The sequence below is a fragment of the Cantharellus anzutake genome (genome assembly GCF_015039405.1).
Source record: "Cantharellus anzutake strain C23 chromosome Unknown EI90scaffold_15, whole genome shotgun sequence".
NCBI classification, from domain to species: domain Eukaryota; kingdom Fungi; phylum Basidiomycota; class Agaricomycetes; order Cantharellales; family Hydnaceae; genus Cantharellus; species Cantharellus anzutake.
Window position 1 is genome coordinate 1,025,123 of NW_024066965.1, and position 21,971 is coordinate 1,047,093.

The window sequence follows — 21,971 nt, forward strand, 5'->3', positions numbered from 1 at the left end:
CGGAGGTCCGTCGGGATATCGGAGCAAATCCGGGATCTCCGAATGTTCCGACTCGGGACCGAGGTTCCGGGATGGGAGTGGCCAAGGTTCGGTGTGCCGCAATGTCAGGGCACACCCGCCTGACCCGGCTCCACCCGGCCCAACCTGACCCGGTACCCCGCCAGTCCACCCTTCCTTACCCCCTCCCCCTTTCCCTTCTTCCCCCTCATCCTCCCCTCCTCAGTTTCTCCTTATCTTACTTCCCCTTTATTCTCTCTTTATTCTACATGGACGACTTTCCCTGTATCAATGTACAACTGACCCATCTGCAGCGCGCCCACCATGTACCCGGCCCGGGCACCTCGGGCGACTTCCCGCTGTGCCCAGCACGCGTGCCTGCACCGGATACCCTCGGGATCTCCCACGGAGACACCCGGGTGGTTACGGCTGTGTGCGAGGGTGACGTGGCATCCGTCATGTGATCCAAGCCGCATGTATATAAACAAACCTGAAGTGGGAACCGAAGAAGTAGCCTTCTTCTCAACTTTCCACTTCAGGTAAGTAGTACAATATTTCTCCTTTAATAATAATAACAACTTTCCACTTCAGTCTAAGTGGCCAGGGACTACTGTCCCACATCGGGCCTGTCAGTACGCACGCCCGATCCGCCCCCCGCCAGGCTCTCGGTCCCGGACGCTATACCCGGACTCCCTCGACCCCAGACGAGTCCCTGACACGCAACCAGACCGGAGCTGAGACAGTCAGGAGGCAAGGTGACTTGGAGAGTGGGGAGGCAAGGTGTAGGGGATGGTGAAGTTGTTAGGAAGGTGTGATGTGGTGGGAGTGCGTGGGGTCGGGATTCCGGGATATGACAAATCCTGTACATACCGGGATTGAAAAATCAAGTTCTCCCCTCCCCCAATTTTCTCTAAGGTGCTAGGACACGTCAGAGTTAGTTTGAGTGTGTTAGAAGTTCCTACAGTAGGAGTAAGGGCAGTTGTCTAGCCCACAAAGAGTGGGTAGTGGACCCTGAGCCCGGACCTTGCGGAATTTCCGGAGAATTTCCTGGAGTTTTAGGATTGAGGCCAGTGGAGAAAGGAGTTCTTGTGGAGAGTTTCCCCCACGAGCTTGGTTGGCGCTGAGAGCTGCTAGCTCTCTTGCAATGGCATAATACCGGTCCCTAAATCTTCATCCACCAAACCATCAACGCAAAGTGTGACGAGTTCTTCAGTGCCTAACAAGCTTCTGAAGAAAATCCCGCCAATATTCAACGCGAAGTTTAGAATCTCGCAAGAGGCGGGTAAATACCCTGAAAACTGCAGCACCGACTTAAGGCAGATGCTCACTGGTGAGGTTAACATCGCTGGGGTAAACGCTTTTGTCCTATTTGATGGTGGCACTGAAACAGATGCCCTATCTCCAGATTTTGTCCGAGCAGTGCACATTTCACTGCTTGAGTTGCCAAACCCCTTGGTTCTCCAAATGGGGACCAAAAACAGTTGTTCATGCATAATGTATGGCATGAATACTCCCATAACCGTTCATGGGGTTACGACTACTCACTACTTTGATGTCGTTAACATTGACCGCTACGATGCCATTCTTGGAGCTCCTTGGCTGAATGCTAATGGGGCACTCAATTTCGAAACCCACACCATCCACATAAAGATGGGCGACATCAAAACATTTGATGTCCTAACGGATCGGGGTAAAACTTCCATGGGGGCTGCTGCATGCCATCGCCCCAAACTTCCCCATGCACCAAGAACTGAGCTGCCATCTAAGCAGACGGCATGATGCAATATGGCAAAGGCTGTAAACCCTTTGCCACACGTACTTGCCATGTCCGCTCAAAATGATGCAGACACCCCCCAGTGGCCCAATCACTGGCCAAGCCTGAGGTTGAAAGATGTCAGGCTTCCTGACTGTTCCCATTTAGAAGGGCTACCAATGACAGACCCTGAATTTGTGCCACTCAGAAATTGGTGGCATGTGTCAAAAACCCGGATCATAGGGGTAAATGCATGAGTCCGAATGCAGGTGGGGCTCATCTAGCAGGGGATCCGAGAGCTCTGGTGGTGGTCCGAAGCTTCTCCAGGAAGCCCGGGTCTGCTGGATGGTACAAGAGGCTCTAAGAAGGATGTGGCCTCAGTGACTCGGAGGGAGCGCTGTGCCTCCGTTACGTCTCAGTTAGTCCTTGTATTTCTTATGTCTGAGGTATCTTGTAGAACGGGAACGGGATTCACTCAGAGGGACTTTGGGTAGCATTTTAGTCAAGATTAGAACTGAGGAACTTGTCATATCCATCCCCAGCCATTGACTTCCAGTTCCTCCGATCCCTCCGGTCCAACTCCGCTCCTCCCTCACTAACCTCGGAGCCCCCATATTCCGCAATCCTCTCGGTACCCCTCGATGGTCACCACCCCCTCATTCCAATTTATTACCTATGCCTCCCTAAGTACGGAGCCCCGAGGACTTCCGGACAGCTCCGACGTCCGCTAGCGCACCCCCGCCTCCGCTGGGCAATACACTCGCCTGCCCTGCAGAGCCCACCTTCGGGCCTATCCCTCCTTTCCATTTCTGGGTTAACGCCTGCCTTTCCGTTAACCCCACGAACCGACTCGTCGGTAATATTCAGTCGGCTAATGTTTAAACCCCATTAGCTCCGCTCCGTTCGGCTCCGCCAATTGCGGACCCGTCCCCGCTGTAACCATATATATATCCCACTTGTACATAGGTTACGCCCCAGTAGTAAAATCAACTAGAGTTACCCCCCCTAGGTTCTAATTGCCAGTCAGTAAGTTAGGGCACGGACGTGTCACTAGGCACAGCGCTCTTGGCAGAAGTCGCTGAGGCCGAAGCCCTCCGTTACAGAGACATTCCTTCGTCTCGAATCTGGTCTCTGACAGAACTACAGGTTCTAACCTACGGGTATTTTATAAAGGGGAGTGTAAAGGACTTAGTCAAAGTCTGAATAACAATGGGACGACACCGAAAGGTGCCAAATGATACCGAGAGGTACCGAAAGGTCCCGAACGGTATCTTTAACGGGGAACCGAGGTGTCGGACCATAGAGGGCAGAGTAAGAGGCCGGAAAATGAATGGGAACGAGAAATGGGTAAGGGGGGGTTAGCCGACTGAATGGTAAGAAGAAGGTAGTCGTGCTAAGAATGGAGGGTGACTAATAAGTGATGACGTGAGTGAGATCACTGAAGGATGCAGGTAACTCCGAAAGCGGAGTTGCATATCCGAAGGATGTTGGGTGACTCAAATAAATGAAATGGGTGGAGAAATGGTTTAAGGGTGTGTCATGGGATGTTGGAGGTCCATCGGGGTATCGGAGCAAATCCGGAGTCTCCGAATGTTCCGACTCAGGACCGAGCTTCCGGGATGGGAGTGGCCAAGGTTCGGTGTGCCGCAACCAGACCAGAGCTGAGACAGTCAGGAGGGAAGGTGACTTGAGGAGTGGGGAGGCATGGTGTAGGGGATGGTGAAGTTGTTAGGAAGGTGTGATGTGGTGGGAGTGCGCGGGGTCGGGATTCCAGGATATGACAGCATGAACGTTTCAAGGACGTTATGGCACCAGCCCCTGAGGTCTTACCTCCATTCAGGGAGGTTAACCACCGGATCAACTTGATGATCCAAATAAGAAATATATAGAAAGGAGGGCTACGTGCCCTCAAGCTCTCGAACTGCAGCTCCAAGAGAAAATTGCTCGTTATGAGCGAGCCAGATGGTGGGAACGCAAAGCAGTCACAATGGCTGCTCCACTTCTTTGCCTTGCAAAGAAGGATGGTTCTTTACGAACTGTAATCGATGTGAGAAATCGCAATGCAAACTCTATTCTTGATGTCACGCCCATGCCTGACATGCGTTTCATCATGGACAGTATGGCTCGGGTAACTTATCGATCAAAAATCGATATGACAGATGCATATGAACAGATTCATATCGAACTGGACTGTATACAATACACCAGGATGAGTACCCCATACGGTACTTTCATATCCAACATGCTGCAACAAGGGGACTGTAATGGCCCCTCCACATTCCAGCACATTTTGACTTGGATCCTAAGGGACCAAATCAGTTGAGCTGTCCACATATGGTTCGACAACATCTTCACTGGAACTACGACAGTGAAGCAACACAACAAAAAATTCTTGTGGATATATACTCGTCTAAAAGACGAGAAGCTCTATGTGAGCCCAAGAAAATTTGAGCCATTCGCCCCCATACTCGACATACTAGGGTGCAAAGTGGACTCAAACAGAATCCATGCAGATTCCGATAAATTAGACAAGATAAGGAACTGGCAAATGCCAGAGAACCACACCGAGGTTCTTCGGTTCCTAGGTGTTAGAACGGGCGGATTCAGATGACTCCGGAGTGGAATCAGAGACTTAGTGTGGAGGGACCTTGGCCTCAGCGACTCAAGCAGAGTGCTGTGCCATTGCTGTTTGTCCATTTGGTCCTTAATTTCACAGTAGGCGAGCAGGAAGTCTCTAGGGGGCATTTCAGGTCGATTTCGGACTGAGCCCGCTACGAGTATGTACAAGCGCCGATATATATAATGGAGGGGGCAAAAGCACAAGGAAGCGAAGGGGAACCGAATCGGAACGAAGGCGTCCGAACGGGAACAAAGGGATGGCAAAAGCGGAGCGGTACCAAAGGTCATAAGGCAGAACCTATGATACATCCGAAAGGAGGTAAGGAGGGCGAGGCCCAGAGGGGCAGGAGGATGAGGGGAAGTGGGGATGATGACTACTGGCTAAAATGGGGAGAAGCAGCAGTCCAAATAGGGATGAGGGAGAAACGCGAGAAATACATTACAAGTGGCGAAAGTGCCGAAGATGATCCACGAAGCTCGGAGGTTGCGGAGCTTATGGAGGTGGGGTTGAAAGTCCGAGGAATATTGGCAATGGTGTTTACGTAGTATGAGGTCACCAATGCAATGGACTAAGACCGAGGTGGAGTCAAAGTCCAAGGTAGGGACTATGACGGAGGCTCGGAGCAAGGTATGAGCGGTGCCCGAGTACGAAGTACGGGTCAGCAGCGGGAGGTTGTAACTTGGCAGGAGGTCGGTGGAAGAGGACCAGAGGGAAGAGAGGGGAAGGAAGAGAGGAGAGGTGTCAAGTCCGAAGGTGGGTATCGGAGCGGATGGGAGTAGAGCGGAGGAGTAGGAGGAGGAGGGTGGCGAGAGGGGTGGTGTTCGGTCCGAGGTGGTTATCGGAGCGGACAGAGATAGGAAAGGAGAGTGACGGAGGAGTGGGGGTGGCATGGGAGGTGAAGGGTGGTATGGTGCCAGGACCGAAGGTGAATATCGGAATGGACAGCGGTAGGGTAGGATTCCAGAGGTGGGGAAGGAGGAGGTCCGGAAGTCGGGTCGGGATCGGGTATGCACAGATATGACACTAGGTCCCATAGAGTACCTAGCCAAATTCTTGCCCAACATCGGTGCTTACACTGGACCATTGCAATCCATATGTACCAGCCATATGCCATTCCGCTGGAGCACCCTACACGAAAAGTGTTTTGTGCAAATCAAAGCAATCACATGTAAAACACTGATTCTGAAGCCTATAATCTGGGATATACCAGATTCAGTTCCTTCTGACAAGTTCGGTGTCTGGGTGATCACCGATGCCTGCCCAGCTGGTGTCAGGGCCATGCTCACACAGGGTGAAGAATGGCAAACCTCTAACCCTGCTGTGTTTATGTCTAAGAAATTCACCCTGACTCAATGGGCATATTTTGCCTATGAACTGGAAGCTCTAGGCATTCTGGAAGCGCTCACCAAATGGCTCGACGAGCTGACTGGTGGGCGAAAATTCACTGTGGTCACTGACCACAAGGCGCTTACTTACTTCAAAGAGAAGAACCATACTGTGCCACATCACATTTGCTGGCAAAACTTCTTTCACGGTTTCAATTGTGACATCATGTATGTACAGGGCCACACAAACAAAGTGGCTGATGCCCCATCGTGGTACTATGAATCCTCGTCAGACGAGGATGTCCACTACGACAATTACGTGTCTGCAGATATACAGATTGATAAAGAGGGCAACGACTTGCCCTTGGCACATGCTGAAGAAGCACAAGAATTGTTACACCTGCACAGGTTAAAGATGCAGTGCATACGGTGAAAGAGGGCTAGCGGCTCTCTATGCTGACACAGCTCGTGGGGCCAAACTCTCCTAAACTCTCTACTTTCTCTCTAAACTTCACTTGACTCGATCCTTAACTCCGTGGTGGGTTCTCCGGGATTCTGCAAGGTCCGGGCTCAGCGTCCACTACTCACTCATTGTGAGCTAGACAGCTGCCCTTATTCCTACTGTTGGAATTCCACTCACTCACACCCACTCTAGCGCGTCCTAGCACCTTAGAGAAATTGGGGGAGGGGAGAACTTCTATTCCAAAATCCGGTATGTACAGGATTATAAGAAATAATTATTTTTAGAAATAATAGATGGGGAATATTGGTACCATATGGCACCTGGATACCTTATTAGGCGAAATAATAGAAAAGGGTAACAATATCAATAAAAGAATATCAATCAATAACTGAAATGATGGTGAAATATGAAAATAAGAGAAAATAAGCGATATCTCAATGGATTTACGGAATTAAGGGCCTAAATTGGAAATGTAGCCGGAGATAACTCTCACGCAGCCAATGAGCATTTTTACCAATTTATTAGACGCCGTGGGAACGAGTGAGGCTGGAATTCTGGGTTGCCGCTTGAGATTCCCACGCCCGCACATGCCCGTGACCTGCTGTGCCTAACTTGCCCAACATTGAACTCCGTCAATTCTCCACCGATTGGGACGTTCTTGATATCGTCAGAATCGTACGAATTAGGACTATTTTTGGATACCAAATTTGTACCGAGTCGTCGCGTGAATGAAAGTTGTTTTCTGATCGTGGAAGTGGGTATCCGAGCCGAGTCTGTGCGTGGGCGATTATCCCGCCTACAACGGCTAGCTGTGTCTCACTCTATCAGAGATGTTCAGGAACCATGGGATCTCGAGGCATCCAAGCTTGATCCCCCTGACAATTGTCAAGGGAGGAGGGAGCTTTCCCTCGAAGAGATACTGCTGCCATTGGCAGAACTACATCCTCATGTAGAGGACAACGCTTTCATCATGAGTGTGAAAGACAGCTACTCCAAGCACACTGCTTGGAAAGGGATCCTCGCAAAACCTGAGGATTTCCCCAAGTTCTCAATCATCGATAGCCTGATTTTTCGTCTGAATGATTCAGGCGAACCACATCTTGTCCTCCCTGAATCCATTCATAAAGGGGAGAGGATTATGGGCATTGTGATCGAGCATGCACACAGACTACTTGGTCACCTCGGTGTCAAAAAGATGCTTGAGTACGTACGCAAACACTACTGGTGGTCTTCGATGTCAAAGGACATCGAAAAATTCTGCACATCCTGCGGGACATGCCAGACAACCAAGAAAAGCAAACTCAGATATCCGGGACTGCTACACCAGCTCCTGGTCCCTGAGAAGCCTTGGGAGTCAATCGCCATGGATTTCATCAGACCATTCCTGATGAGCCTGAGTTATAACTACCTTTGGGTAGTTTTGTGCTGTCTAACGTGCCAGGTTCACCTAGTGCCTGTGATGACCCAGGTCAAGACAATTGAGCTGGTGCATTTGTTCCTGCAACATGTCATGCGTCTGCACAGCATGCCAACATCCATTGTGTCAGATTGCGACACAAAGTTTACGTCTCAATTCTGGACTGAGTTGCACCAACTAATGGGTGTTAATGTCAGGGGACGGACCCTGGGTCCCCATGACCCCTCTCTCTATAGCCCACAGCCCTGTGTGTGAACAGCCTATCCCAAGGCACAACCTACTGTGGGTAAGAAAGTGAGAAGAAGGTTAACTTCTCACTTTCCCACAGTGGCCCCAATATGGCGAAAACTTCCGGGGATACCCGGAAGTCACATGAAGGGTAGGAACCGGGCCCGGAGCATGCGGCACGCGGAGCGTGCAGGGCAGAGGCACACATGCAGGTCCAGGTGCGGGTCCGGGCTAGTCAGGGTGTGTGCCCTGACAGTTAAACTCAAGTTAACCACCACGTTCCATCCTCAAGGGGATGGCCAAGCAGAACGACCGATCCAGACGGTGGTCCAGATCCTTCAGTCATTCATCCAACCTGATCAATGAGATTGGGCCATGCATATACCCATGGTAGAATTCACATTGAACTCAAGTGTGAATAAATCAACGGGATTCGCCCCGTTTGAGTTGGTATATGGATACCTCCCACAGATGACCATGTCTCTGCCATCATCCGAATTGCCAGGGGTAAAATCCTTTGCCCAGCAGGCCCTGGACAACATCCAGGCTGCTCACGACACTATTATTAAGAGTCATGTAGAACAGGCTATCCAGGCGAACCGACATCGGTGCCCTGATTCCCCCAAACTGAAGAAGGGGGACTACACATATCTTTCAACGAAAGATCTGAACCTCCCCAAGGGGAGGGCACACAAGTTGTTGCCAACTTATATTGGCCCTTACAAAATACTGGAGGTATTTGAGGACTCATCAAACTATGTCCTCAGGCTTCCCCCAGTGTTGACGCAAAGAAATATCTTTGCAAAGTTCCACATCTCATGGCTTGCACCTCATGAGCTGAATGATTCTGTGTTATTCCCTGGGCGCACTGTAGAAGTATTTTACAACTTTGGCAACAACCCAGAATGGGAATACCAGGTTAAGGAAATCATCAACCATCGGTGGGACGACAATAAGTCTTTATGGTTCCATGTCCGATGGGGACTTGGTGACCTTACTTGGGAACCCTTGGCCAACGTAAACAATCTAATTGCATTGGATGACTACCTAATAGTACAAGGGGTAGAGAATGTCGAGGAACTGAACCATCAACGACAGGATCAGACGCTGGACAATAGATCCAGCGGACCATCACGACCACAGTGTGAACATCGCCTACCAGTCCGATACCAGCGGATATCAATGCCTTATCATGGCCAACTATGGTGTTGAAGCCATGAGTTGCCTAAACTGGCAAGTCCGGGAATATCCAAACAATATCGGATAAATGCGATGAAAGCAGGATCAAATCCTGCTTCCTACCATCAAATTTGAAATTGCTCAAATGAACGTGACTGAATCCCCCCTCGCTGATTCTTCCCTCGACCTTTCCCCCATCAAGGAGGCCCTTGTAGACTCCAGCCCAAATTCCCCACCTGTAAGTCCAACCACAGATGCTGCTATGTTGTCGATGGACGATAACTCCACAGTTGCTCAGACTGTTGCCCCTGAAGCGCCCAGCACGGGCATTTTAACCCCAAAACAGGACCCTTCGGTCCTGCCCACTCATGTAAGCGCAAGTGAGAAGTACCCTCACCTGCCTCGTTCCACACAGACAGGGCTTGATCAGCTTGAAATGATCACTGAGGTCATGTGGGCCCACATTGAGAAGAAACTCGAGAAGCATAAGGAGACTACATTCAAGGATGAACGTAGGAATGATGAGCTAGACGAGCTCAGGAATAAATACAAAATGTTACAGAATGAGGCCAACGACCTACATTCTGAAAATGACCATCTTCATTGATGGATCGAATCCCTCTGTAAGGCTAACAACGAACTCAATGAGGACATCTTTAGAGTTGCTCGCACGGCAAGGGGATGCCCTGCATCTCCCAAACCTGCCCTGATTCAACCTTCTTCTGCTCCCTCATCATCATGGCCCACTCTCCCCCAAACCATGGTCATCCCCAGGGTAGGCCTGGTGGATCCTGTGTCAGCTGTTAGAGACCAGATCGAGACAAAGGAGTTGTCTCCATGGCAGAGGGCTTTGGCCTCAGCGACTCAAGCCAGGAGCACTGTGCCAAGTTACATGTCCGTGCCCTAATTTACTTACTGGCAACGAGAACTAAAGGGGGATCAACTCTGGTCGATTTTATCACTGAGGTGTAACCTATGTACAAGTTAAGTATATATAGTTACAGCAAGGGCAGGCCCATGAATGGTGGGGCTGAGCGGAGTGGAGCTAACGGAGTTAAACATTAGCCAATTGAATATTACTGACAAGTCAGGTTATGGGGTTAGCGGAATGGCAGGTGATAACCCAGAAACGGAAAGGAGGGATAGGCCTGAAGGTGGACTTGCAGGGCAAGCAAGTGAATTGCCCAGCGGAGGTGGGAGTGCGCTAGCGGATGTTGGAGCTGTCCGGAAGCCTTCAGGGCTCTGTACTTAGGGAGGTGTAGGTAATATATTGAAAAGAGGGGGTGGTGACCATTGAGGGAGGCAGAGGTGATTGCGGAATACAGGAGCTCCGAGGTTAGTGAAGAAGGAGCGGAGGTAGTCCAGATGGGTCGGAGGTGATGGAAGATGATGGCCATGGATGGATATGACATTGGCCAAGTCTGCACTGTCGAAAAAAACCACCTCTTCCAAGAGATGGGCTCCCATGTCCGATGATGACGAGATGGAAGGCGAATGGGTCGTTGACCCTGATGCCCCCTTTGAGGAATTTGTCGCAAACCGTCCACCTGGTTACCACTACTACGAATACTATGATGCCAAGCTCACTGAAGTGCATGGCGAACCCCTACCCCCACCAACATATTGTCAATCGGTGGCCCTTCCTACCCACTTCTACAACATTGACCATGTTGACAGAATCGAATTCCACGCTACGATGTACCATCTTGCCTGGTCATTCAAGACAGGCAAGAGGATGTCGACACCTGTACCGACTGGTACAGGATAGCTATGAATAACCATGCCTCACGAATGCATATGTTGCGCAATGACATTGAGACAGAGGCAAGAAGACTTCCCGACCAGTACCCCCCAGCTCATATTGCACAAATGTACATTCTCGTGTGTAGATGGATAAAACCAATGACCGACGACGCTCATGAGCGTTGTAAGATTCAACGTCAAGAACGAGCACTAATGTACTCGAACCCTCTGTCAGAAACTGTATTTGAGGTGATCACGGGAAGCAGAGTGGAGTACGGTGGCATGAGTGGTCACTTAGCTAATGAGCTACTCTGTTGCAAGGCGTCATGGGGGTTGGGACTTCGGCTTCAACAACTTGGCTAGAGTGTTGCACCACGTGTTCTAGGGTGTCCCGTATTTCACGTTTTAGCAGGAAAGACCTTGCAGCGACGTTGACTTAAGTGGGGACAAAGTTGAGAGGCAAACTTAAGATGAGAGTACTTTGGGGGGAATTCTAGTCAATATTCAAACTGAAGTACATCAACAGTAAACTACAAGTATAAATACGAAAGGAGAACAAAGAAGGGGCCAGTCGGTCCAGCACGGGACGGGAGTGGGATGGTAAGTACGACAAAACTAAAAGAGCAATGAGGACCAGGGAAATGGAACAGAAGAAATGAATGGAACAGAGGACAGCGAAGTTGGGAGGCAGAATGAATAGGCCGACAATCTAGGCACCAATATGGTGGCGGATCAGAATGTCAATATACGAATAAATCAAATGTCAATAAGGGAATAACCAAGTGTCAATAAAGGAATAAACCAAATGTCAATAAGGAGCGGATCAGCAGCGACAATATTGACCGCTGTAGGAGAAATAACAGTCACACTATGGAAACCCATTATGAAAATATGCCAGATAAATCACAAAACCCCATACGACAAGTAGATATGAGAAAATAGAAGAACCTGAATTTTACGAAATTTTACGAATTATTACGAATTATTACAACTACATACGACAAAATGGGAGAAAGAAAATTAGCAGAAATACTTCAAGCTTAGCATCAACAAGACGGAATTCTCGGGGGAATTTATAGCAAATATTAAACCAAGAACTAGGACAATCGACCAAGATTTGACTATAAAAACAACCAGAGAACCTCCATGGAAACACTTTCCCATGTCTGCACACGTAGCCAAGGATGGAAGTACCACGGAACAAGGATTCCTTAGGAACTAATGCAAAATTCAAAGTCGTGTTTATAATAGGAAATGTAGATGTCCCCCAAACGGACTCAATGAAAGTAATTACAGGGAAAACTACCCATAAACAATGGAGATATGACTAAAACTCCCGGAAAACGAGGACAATGTTTAAAAAGCAAGTGCAAAGAACAACCAGTAACGACCGAGACGAGCTTGATAGCCCATTAGAAAGGAAGGGATCTAATCTTAATCCACCCAAATTTTCATAATAAAAGGATCACGCATTAATGAGATATCCAATAATGGGAATAGTGACATCAAAAGTCCGGACTCAGGGAAAAGATGATGTTTACGAAGGATCCATAATTAAAACATACAACGAAATTTACACGGAAATTATGAAAAATAGGGAACTATAGTTATGCAAATTTTCAGCCCAAACGGTCCAGCCGTTGTGAAGTTATAGCATGGTGGGAATTTTAGGGAATGATATTCTAATGAAGTGGAGAGCTATAATACATTCGTTTGAGTGATTCTTGACTACTAGCAACTTTTTCTTTCGGTTCTAAACCTGAATAATTCACTCATTTACCATTTCAAGTCTCATTTTAACTAAATGTCACTGAATAAAAATGGAATAAATCAGCTGAAGGTCTCAATGCAGCCGTATGCATAGTAATGCAAAGTTTGAATTTAGAATCACCAAGTCATAGTGAATTTAATGGTAAATATGAGGAATTTGAAATAGGAAACTGCAACAAATGCAGCACAGTCAAGTTCTAATTAACCATTAAAATAGCTTAGGCAAGGAAGGACAATAAGGATTCTAGGTGCAGTCTGACCACATTAGAGCTGCAGTTCAGTGCAGCAGAGCACAGTAGAACTATAGCATGAAATTTTCATTTTTTATTCAGTTTGAGAAAATACACTGTAAATAAATCCTGTAAATACAAGGTAGAGCATGAAAAAGGAAGGTGACCCAAGGAGTATAAAAGGGAGACCCTTTCTGCGATTTTTCGCCCCCCTCAGAGAAGTAAGAAAATAGAGTATTATTTTTCTCAAGCATTTCTGGTTGTCACTCCAGCACGAAAAAGTGATATACAGTTAAGATTGCCACTGTAGTAAAAGGCAGCAATTAAGGAGAGAAATATTAAGTAGATATTTCAACAGGAGAGCTGGTTAACACTCCAGAATTCAAAGTGTAAACACAAAACAGTTATTTTGCTACTGTTAAAACAAGCAATAAAATAAGACAAAAATAAAACAAACTCAAGGGACACTCCAGACACAATCTAAATCCATTAACTGAGTAGAATCTTTGAAACTTCACCAAGTAGAAGATTTAATTCAAGTTAAATTCCAAATTAAACAACGCTACACAGAATTACACCTAGACAAATTAAAGAAATTTCAATAAAGGAACAGCTCCATGGGGCTCGGTTTATCTGTAAGTCAATTCCCAGAAACTTTTAGACTAACCCATAAAAATAGAATTAGCCAAAACACTTGGATTGGTACTATAATTACAACAAATATTACTAGTACACTTCCTCATCCTAACTAAAGAACCAGGGAACAGCTTGGTGGTGGTCTCGTTTGAACCTCCCAACTGACCTTCCTTTGTTCTCTCCTTCACCACTAGTAAGTTAAGCGAATGAATAAGAATAAAACAGTATTGGCCAAATGGCTGAGGAACTCAAGTGGTGGTGGAGAAAGAAGGAGGCGCCACTACGGGGCCATAGATGGGAACTACTATTGGTGCCGCTAAGTGATGGGCAATGGCACGATTAATGGGAGCGAATAATGGGCGCAAGAATGGGGGTGCAGATGATAGAAGTGGTAGAAGGGCAGGGACTTTGTGGGGCCATGACACCCTCCCCAATGTCATACTCAAACCCACCTATGATGTACACAAACCCACACCCTGTGGCATATTTGAACGCCCCACCACCGCCACAGTACCCCCCTCCAATGTATGCACACTCGTTGGTGTACGAATCTGCCCACGCACCACCAGTGCGTGGGCATGCTCCCTCCAGTTGCGGCCACCCCACGCACCATGTCCATTACTCACACTGTCATCAAGATGAGGATTCATCCATGAACGACGCTGACATTGAGACTCGTCACTACAACGACAACTATCTCAGCGATGATGTCACTGTCGACGCAGCAAGGTCCACAACGACTTGTAGGACCACATCGAATTGCACATCTGGCTCTGGCCCATCCGGGTCCATGCCACATAAACAGATGAGGAACTGATCCCCTCATATCCCTACCTTCATCAACAACAAAGCCGTCATTGATTAATAACTTCTTACCTTCATCAACAACAATGCTGTCATTGATTATCTACTTTGTACCTTTCCTCTTTCATCAATGACAACGTCATTGATTATTCACTTTCCTCTCTTTCGTCAATGACAACGTCGTTGATTATCCACTTTCCTCTTCATCGATGACCTCCACTGTTGACATCATCACTATCGACAATGGTATTTAATAAACTCACAACGACGAGAAAGTCGTTTCATTGTCAACAACCCTGTTGTCAAGATCTGGGTGCATATGTTCCAGGAGAAACTCTAAGTGGGCTTCACCTACAAACTACTATTATAGCCTCCTGCAATGAGTGTGCCCCCGTTTGCATACATCTTTCATATGTAGAATGCCAAAATTTTATTTCCTTAAAATGCTTGTTTTCCCCTTGTGTATATATGCTTGTACCCTGTCTGCGATTTAATATCGCAAGGGAGGAGGATGTGAGGCCCTGGCCCATGTCTATATTCCACCCACAACATCAATTGATGTTGTGTTGTCTAATAATTATGTTGTGACGCTAATTTAGCGTTGCAGAAGCTTCTCTATTTATTTGTGCCAAGAATGCATTAGAATGTATATAAACCCTCAGGGTAGCTGTAAAAGGCGGATGAGCCTTTACTTCTACCCCATTAATATACAGCCCATCAAAGTGTATACTTAGATGGACTAACTGAGGCCTGAGGCAAACGGGGGAACAGAACGTACCGTCCCCAAAACAAGTAAGATAACCTTTCAGGCAGCTGGCATGTTGAACCAGACTCCTTCCCAGTCGCTCACATGATTTCTCTGAGGTTTAGCTGCAACTTATGTTGCCTCTGAAATCTGTCAAGCAACTGGTACAACTTGCAACACGTGATGTTCCCATGCTAAGTTGTAATGAGTTGTACATAGGTTGCAGAATATAATTATTAGTATTTATGCATGCAGTCATTGCACCCAACCCAATCCATGGAGACTAAGGGAGCACATCCAGGGTTGTGAAGTCAATATCCAGGTGTGTGCGAAGTTTAACAGTTTATATATTACTTGGTTACCAGTCACTTGTTTTGCCCAGTGGCATAAGTGGTACAGCATTAGCTGAGGCTATGCAGTTTTTTAAGTGGCACATGTTCAATTCTCACTTAGGAAAACTTTTTTTGGGCCCTCCCATGGAATAATTGTGTGAAATGGTTGTTTTCTGTACACTAAGGAGTGGAGGGTATGAAAAAAAAAAGTTTTCCTAAGTGAGAATCAAACATGTGCCACTTAAAAAAACTGCATAGCCTCAGCTAATGCTGTACCACTTACTGTACTCACACGACCAACTACCGGTCACGCGTCACAGAGACCTCCTGGTCCGGTCGAAATTCAGGGTCTGTCACGCGTCACAGCTGGTTGGTGGTTGGGTGTTTGGGTGTCACGCCAGTTTTGCTGAGGCAAGGTGGCTGTGCAAGGCAATTCAAATTTTCCATTTCTGGAATGTATTTACATTCAAAAACAGAAAATTTTCGTTTGGTCTTCCAAGTTTCTTGTGTGCCTTGCTTGCATTCCACGGCCAAGTTCCTGCTCATGAATAGGCACAGGGAGTATGTGAACCTTGTAAATTTGTTTGGAGGACTGGAAGTGTAAACTGGATAAATTCAGTGACAGACAAGTTCCAATCTGGAAAGTAGGATCCAATAAAATCACCTGGGATGTCACTATATGAGATAGTCTCATCCATACACAAAGCAATGCGGTGTGCAAGGGTAAAACCGTTCATGAGATGATGCACAGATGCTCAGAAATTTTATGGGGGTGGTGTTTTCAAATGTTTAAATTTTAAATTCAAGGTGGTTAACAATTTAATATAAGTAATATAATTCGGACAACTCCGCAGCGCCCTGCCGGTTGGGTGTCACGCATCACAACGAGTTGCCGGTTGCCGGTTTATATCACGTGACAAGTCACGTGGCTGACTAAGCCGGTAGTTGGTCGTGTGAGTACAGTATGCCACCAGGTGCAAATAAGTGACTGGTAACCAAGTAATATATAAACTGTTAAACTTCGCGCACACCCGGATATTGACTTCACAACCCTGGATGTGCTCCCTTAGTCTCCATGGGTTGGGTTGGGTGCAATGACCGCATGCATAAATACTAAAAATTATATTCCGCAACCTATGTACAACTCATTACAACTTAGCGTGGGAACATCACGTGTTGCAAGTTGTACCAGTCGCTCGACAGATTTCGGAGGCACCGTAAGTTGCGGCTAAACCTCGGAGAAATCATGTGAGCGACTGGGAAGGAGTCTGACGTTGAACACGAACTCGCTGTATTAACGATTTGGAACTATGATCTCAACGCGAAGTTTGTATCATGTTAATAGAATGCCACATATTCATCTAATGTCCGCAAGAAAGGAGGGAAGTTTCTTCTGTGTTTTGTACCGCGCCTGAGTTTGTGAAATTGATGTCCGGCCGAAGGCAGTTCAGCTAGTTCTAGTAATAAGCAGACCGGTCGGAAACGAAAGATCATCGCAAAGCAGATATGATTTAAGACCGTGACGACCGACTGGAAAACGGTCCTACATCGATTATCAGGTCTCACAGAGACGGCGCGGCGTAAGATCGGGAGCATGGCGGAACGTTGCGTCAGCTCTCTCAACCACATCTAACGCAGGACTTGAGAATTCGTGATTGCTTCAAGCACGGGCGGTTTCCATATTCAGCCTCGATCATTCCGACATGGTTCACCTAATTTCCAGGTTTTTACCAATTGTCGCCAGGGCCAATATTGCAGGGAATGGAGATCCCAACCAGTATATTTATGGTTGCCACTCACGCTTAGCGCTACGACTGGTAAGACCTAGTCACCTGCTAACAATGGGCCCCGAGATCTATCTTCCACGTTCAGTGCTGCCATATGCTCTTTTATGTGTTGGCGGGTCATGGATGCGTGACCTTGTTTTTGCGACTTGCACATCAGCGAATAGACACTGGAACTCATTACCGGTGCACCACATGGCGCGCGATGCTCATGTATAAAGGGAAGAAGTGGGTCGATCCCAATGGGGTATTAGTCTGAGCAAGTCAGACTTCTCAGAGACTTAGCCGGCACCCTTTCGTTAGCCACACTCTCGTATTTTGCGACTTGTTGGTTTGGGCTTGTTCCCGCTTGCTCCTTCTTGATCCGCAACGTGTCTCCCCGCAGCTACGATATCCTACTGGGGTGAAAGGGGGGTAAGTGTCTAGTTGTAACCCATTCCTTTCTTTCCTGCGGCGCTGATGCTTCTCAAGGCTCAAGTTCTTTGAGTTTCTAAGCCTCCTGAGCTGTTGTGATTACTTACTACACTTGCTACCTGCAGAGAGCTGCAGATTCCAACGTCCTTGCGAACGAAAGTGATGGATTTCAAGAAGAATATCACGTCTCATCAACGTCTTCTCCTCTTAACGGCATTAAACCTTTTAATCTTCGTACATGGCGCTTCTTCAGCTTCCTTCCCACCAGCACAGTCGCCGTCCCCTCGCCGTCTCCTTCCACCTAGTAGTACCCATTCTTCGCCTTCTTCCTTTGTGGGCCTAGGTTGCAACTTTGTGAAGGATGTATTCAGATCTACATTCAACAACTTTTACGTTGATAACGGCAGCCAGCTTCAAAATACGGAACCTAGCAGCGCTCCCACTTTCTCTCCCACTCCCAGTCCGCCCCTCGCAAACCAACAACCCCAACGCCGCCGCCCTCCCTATGCAAAGCGTGATGCTTTCTTCCCTCGCGATCCTGGTTCTAGTACGACCACGACGACAGCGATGACGACGACAGCAACGACGGTCCAAACGAGCGTCCCTAGCCCTTCGAGTCCTTTAAATGCAAGAATCCCTAATATCGGTCCTCAAGCTCCGAAACAGGCTTGGTGCCCAAGTGAGATTTTTTGTAATGGAGAAGTAAGTTCTCATTTTTCTTCCATCTCCGGGAATAGTGGTTCTGTTTGCTGATTCATTATTTACGGAACACCCTTCTTTCTTGATTGCGCCACTTCCATAAACACGGAATTGGCGAATTGGCGATTTGATAGCTTCTTCAAACGATCAACATTGCACAGCTGTACTCTGATTCGAAGACGTTCGTGGACAAGCCTACAAGGCTTCCTTCCAATCGGACGCTTGACGATTTTTACGGTATTGTCGGTGTGGGACCCAGTCCCAATCCGAACGTGACGTATGGGGAGTTGGTCAATTTCGTGGATGCTGATTTCGTGCGTTTCCCCGTATATCCCCAGCTCAATTCTAATACTCACCCCCTGCACTTACGCTACGAACGCTTACATGTGCGCGCATGCATGCATGCATGTGTGTGTGCCTGCCAACTGACCTGACAGCAAGGAGAAGGTCTCGAGCTCATCCCGCTTTCACAGCAAAACACCACACCTTCTTTTTTATCTCCTCTTAGGATCCCTGACCCGTTGGTATTGGGGTGGTCGGGAGTAGTTCATTCGTATTGGGGTGCGCTCGTGAGGGGGACCGATCCGTCTAAGCTATGTACTGGAGGTGCAGCAGGGTGCGAGAGCACGTTGATACCGCTTAATCATACGTTCGTCGTCCCCGGGGGTAGGTTTAGGGAGCAGTATTATTGGGATTCGTATTGGATCGTTGAGGTGTGTTTGTGTGCCTTTTTCCTTTTCTCTCCCTCCCCCTTTCCTTCCCCTCCTATCGCTCACTTTCGCTTCACTATACGGCATGATACAGGGCCTCCTCCAATCGGAGCACTATTCTATCGTGAACTCGACATTGCAGAACTTTATGGATGAGTTGGAGATGATTGGGTTCATACCGAATGGAGGGCGGAAGTATTACTTGAATAGGAGTCAGCCTCCTATGTTTATGAAGGTGTGTGTCGTTTTTTGCGTATCTTGGTCGGCCTGCTCCTTTCTTCTCTCCCCCGTCCCTGGAAGTGGTGACGACAAGGGGAGCGAGGAGCCCTTATCGATCGAAGCGATGTTAATGTGGCGACGAACCGCTGAGATCGAGATCTCACCTTTGGATTTGCTTGACGTGCCTGATCGATATGACTCATCAATTGGTTTATTTATTTACTCACTTTTTCTTCCCTGTCATTTTGGGGACAACACATTGTAGATGCTTTGGGCGTACGTGAACGCTACGGGGGATGTGTGGATTTTGAATAGAGCTATTCCTCTCGCTGAGGTGTGCTTCCTTCTTCATTCCTTGTTTATGCCATGGCTCATTCGATGCACGTCCCTTCGAATACTTCCGCACCCTATCTGGGCAATCATCGGAAATGGAATTTGGGATTTGGGGGTGGGGGGCATGTTTTTAGGTGGAATTGGCGTGGTGGGAGAAGAATCGGACGATTAGCGTTAGGTCTCCATATACCAGGAAGGCGTGGGATGTTGCGAGGTACGCGGTTGTGAACAGCGCGCCTAGGCCTGAGGCATGTACAACACTCTTCTTTTCTCCTCTCTCCACTTCCCAACTTATATTTCACCCACTCGTCACTCGCCACTGCCCTTGGGTGGGAGCGAGTATGGTGATGTGGTCGGCAAGAGAAGCACTCTTAACTGACTAATCCGTTGGTGTTCCTTTTTTTGGTGTATCATAGGGGTTCTTGCAGGACTACTTGGCTGCGAATGGGCCTGATTTGGTGGTTCCGTATAATGAGAGCCAGAAAGCCGATTTGTATGCTGAGTTGGCTAGCGGGGCTGAGAGTGGGCATGACTATTCGTCTAGGTATGTTTTATGGTGGATCCGCCTGCTTTCAGGAAGAAATGCTGATATTTCTGTCTCTGTTGCCGTCGTCGTCGTTGTCAGATGGATTCAACAACCTTTGCTTGGGAATACTACCAATACGACTCCTGCGTTGAGGACGTTGAACGTGAGGAAGACTATTCCTGTTGATTTGAATAGCGCTCTTTGTGAGTCTTTTTATTTCCTCTTTTGCTTTATTGAGCTCGAGAGGGACACAAGGCTGATGAGATGAATTAGACAAATATCGTCTATTACTTGCGGATCTCTACGACCTTCGAAAGAATGCGGCAGCTGCAGACCATCAGCGAGCCTGTCATCACCGTCACATTGCCTCGAACCTCAAACAGGCCATCCTAGATCTATTCTGGGATCCAAAGAAATTAGCTTTTTACGATTTTAATATGACGTCCAATGCGAGAGGGACGGTGTTTACGCCTGCTGCGTTTTGGCCTTTCTGGAATGGAATCATACCGAAAGAGGTACTTGAGAGCGAGGATAAGGCTAAGGAAGCGTTTGGGAGTGTTAGGTTGGTTCTGAGCAGGTATAATGGGACGTTCCCGGCTAGTTTTTTGGTCAATGGATTGCAGTGGGATGCGCCTAAGTGAGTTCCTTTGATTTAATTTCTTTCCCCTCTTTTCTCAATTTTACCTTCGTGTTTGTACTGTTTTTAATTTTGATTGGTAGTGCATGGCCACCTCATCAGTTCATTATATTTGAAGCACTCAAGTCTCTACCGAAGAGTATTACCAGCAAACCGTTGACACCATTGTCAGCGAACGTTTCGTCGTTCTCACTCATTCCGAAGGGCCAACTAGGATTCACTGAGAGCGAACTTCCACTTCAACCTCTCGATAGGGGTGGATATGCGAGTGGGGATATCAATGAGGTCGCTGTCGCGCGTGGTGGTGGTACAAACGGGACTACTGTGGTTAATGGTGGGAATGCAACGACGAAGGAGGATTGGGCTAGTGCGCTTAGCAGGGAATTGGCGAATCGGTACATATCGAGCGTCTTTTGTTCTTGGTGAGTGCCTTGCACTTTTTGCCACTTTCTCTTTCTTGGTCCATTTTTCAAATTGTTTGGCACTGACCTTTTTGTTCTCGTTGTGTGCTTATAAAGGTACTCGACGGGTGGATCAATTCCTGGTCTTTTGGATCAACTTCCTCCTCAGGAGTTGAATGCGACGAATTCGATTGGGAGTATGGGACATATGTTCGAGAAGACTAGCATGTTTGATATTGATGTTGCGGGCGGTGGTGGAGAGTATACCGTACAGGTAGGATTTGGGTGGACCAATGGTGTCGGTATGTCGCGTTTTACTCCCGTACGGTTGATCGCTCAATATCCTCTTACACCCCCCCTCTTGGCTAGCGCTGTACTTTGCGTCGAAGTACGGGAAGATCATCGACAGGCCTCATTGCCCTGCTATCCGGATTACACCTACAAATTCCACGACGAGTAATCTTTTTTCGAAACCATACGCGCCATTTAAAGGGATGAGGATGGTAGGCGATCCTCTGTGGAGAAAGCATTAGCAAGTGGAAGAAGAGTTTACCTTGCTTTTGATGATCAGTATTGAGACGAAATATGCATGGTGTATGAAGCATGGTTTGCTTTTTCTTGTTTCTCTTTGCTTCTTGTCCTTCGCACGGGGATAGACCACGGTTGTCCCCGCTGTTTGACAATTAAAATCATATCGAAGTAATGTTGCAGTTACACTCTGAGAAAAATGTGACACCCCGGCCACACCAACTAGAACATGGTGGTGGATGCATGGATGCATTCATTTTAAACTGGTTATCTGTGCCTCTCGGCATATAATATAATGACTCGGGTGAAAGGTGGCGAGAGAAAATAATGGAAGAAAGATTGCTTGTGACAATGGATGGGTGAGACATAGAGTATCGGATGGTATGGAGGAATGAAGAACACATAAGAACTAAACCTAAATGCCCCACCCAGCACGTTCCGCAACGCTCACGTGCATGCGAAAAGAAAATGTAAAATA

The 21,971-nt window shown here is 47.5% G+C and overlaps 1 protein-coding gene across 1 annotated transcript; it reads left to right on the forward strand.

Moving 5' to 3' along the window:
• Positions 1-17,602: 17,602 nt before the first annotated feature.
• Positions 17,603-21,498, forward strand: EI90DRAFT_3121203 (Six-hairpin glycosidase-like protein; the record flags this gene model as incomplete). Its single annotated transcript, XM_039063379.1, has 10 exons — positions 17,603-18,142; positions 18,274-18,525; positions 18,577-18,852; positions 18,944-19,084; positions 19,818-19,945; positions 20,027-20,130; positions 20,201-20,564; positions 20,648-20,986; positions 21,083-21,267; positions 21,335-21,498. The coding sequence occupies 10 exons, from the start codon at positions 17,603-17,605 to the stop codon at positions 21,496-21,498; spliced, it is 2,493 nt and encodes an 830-aa protein (XP_038918247.1).
• Between the last annotated feature and the right edge of the window lie 473 nt (positions 21,499-21,971).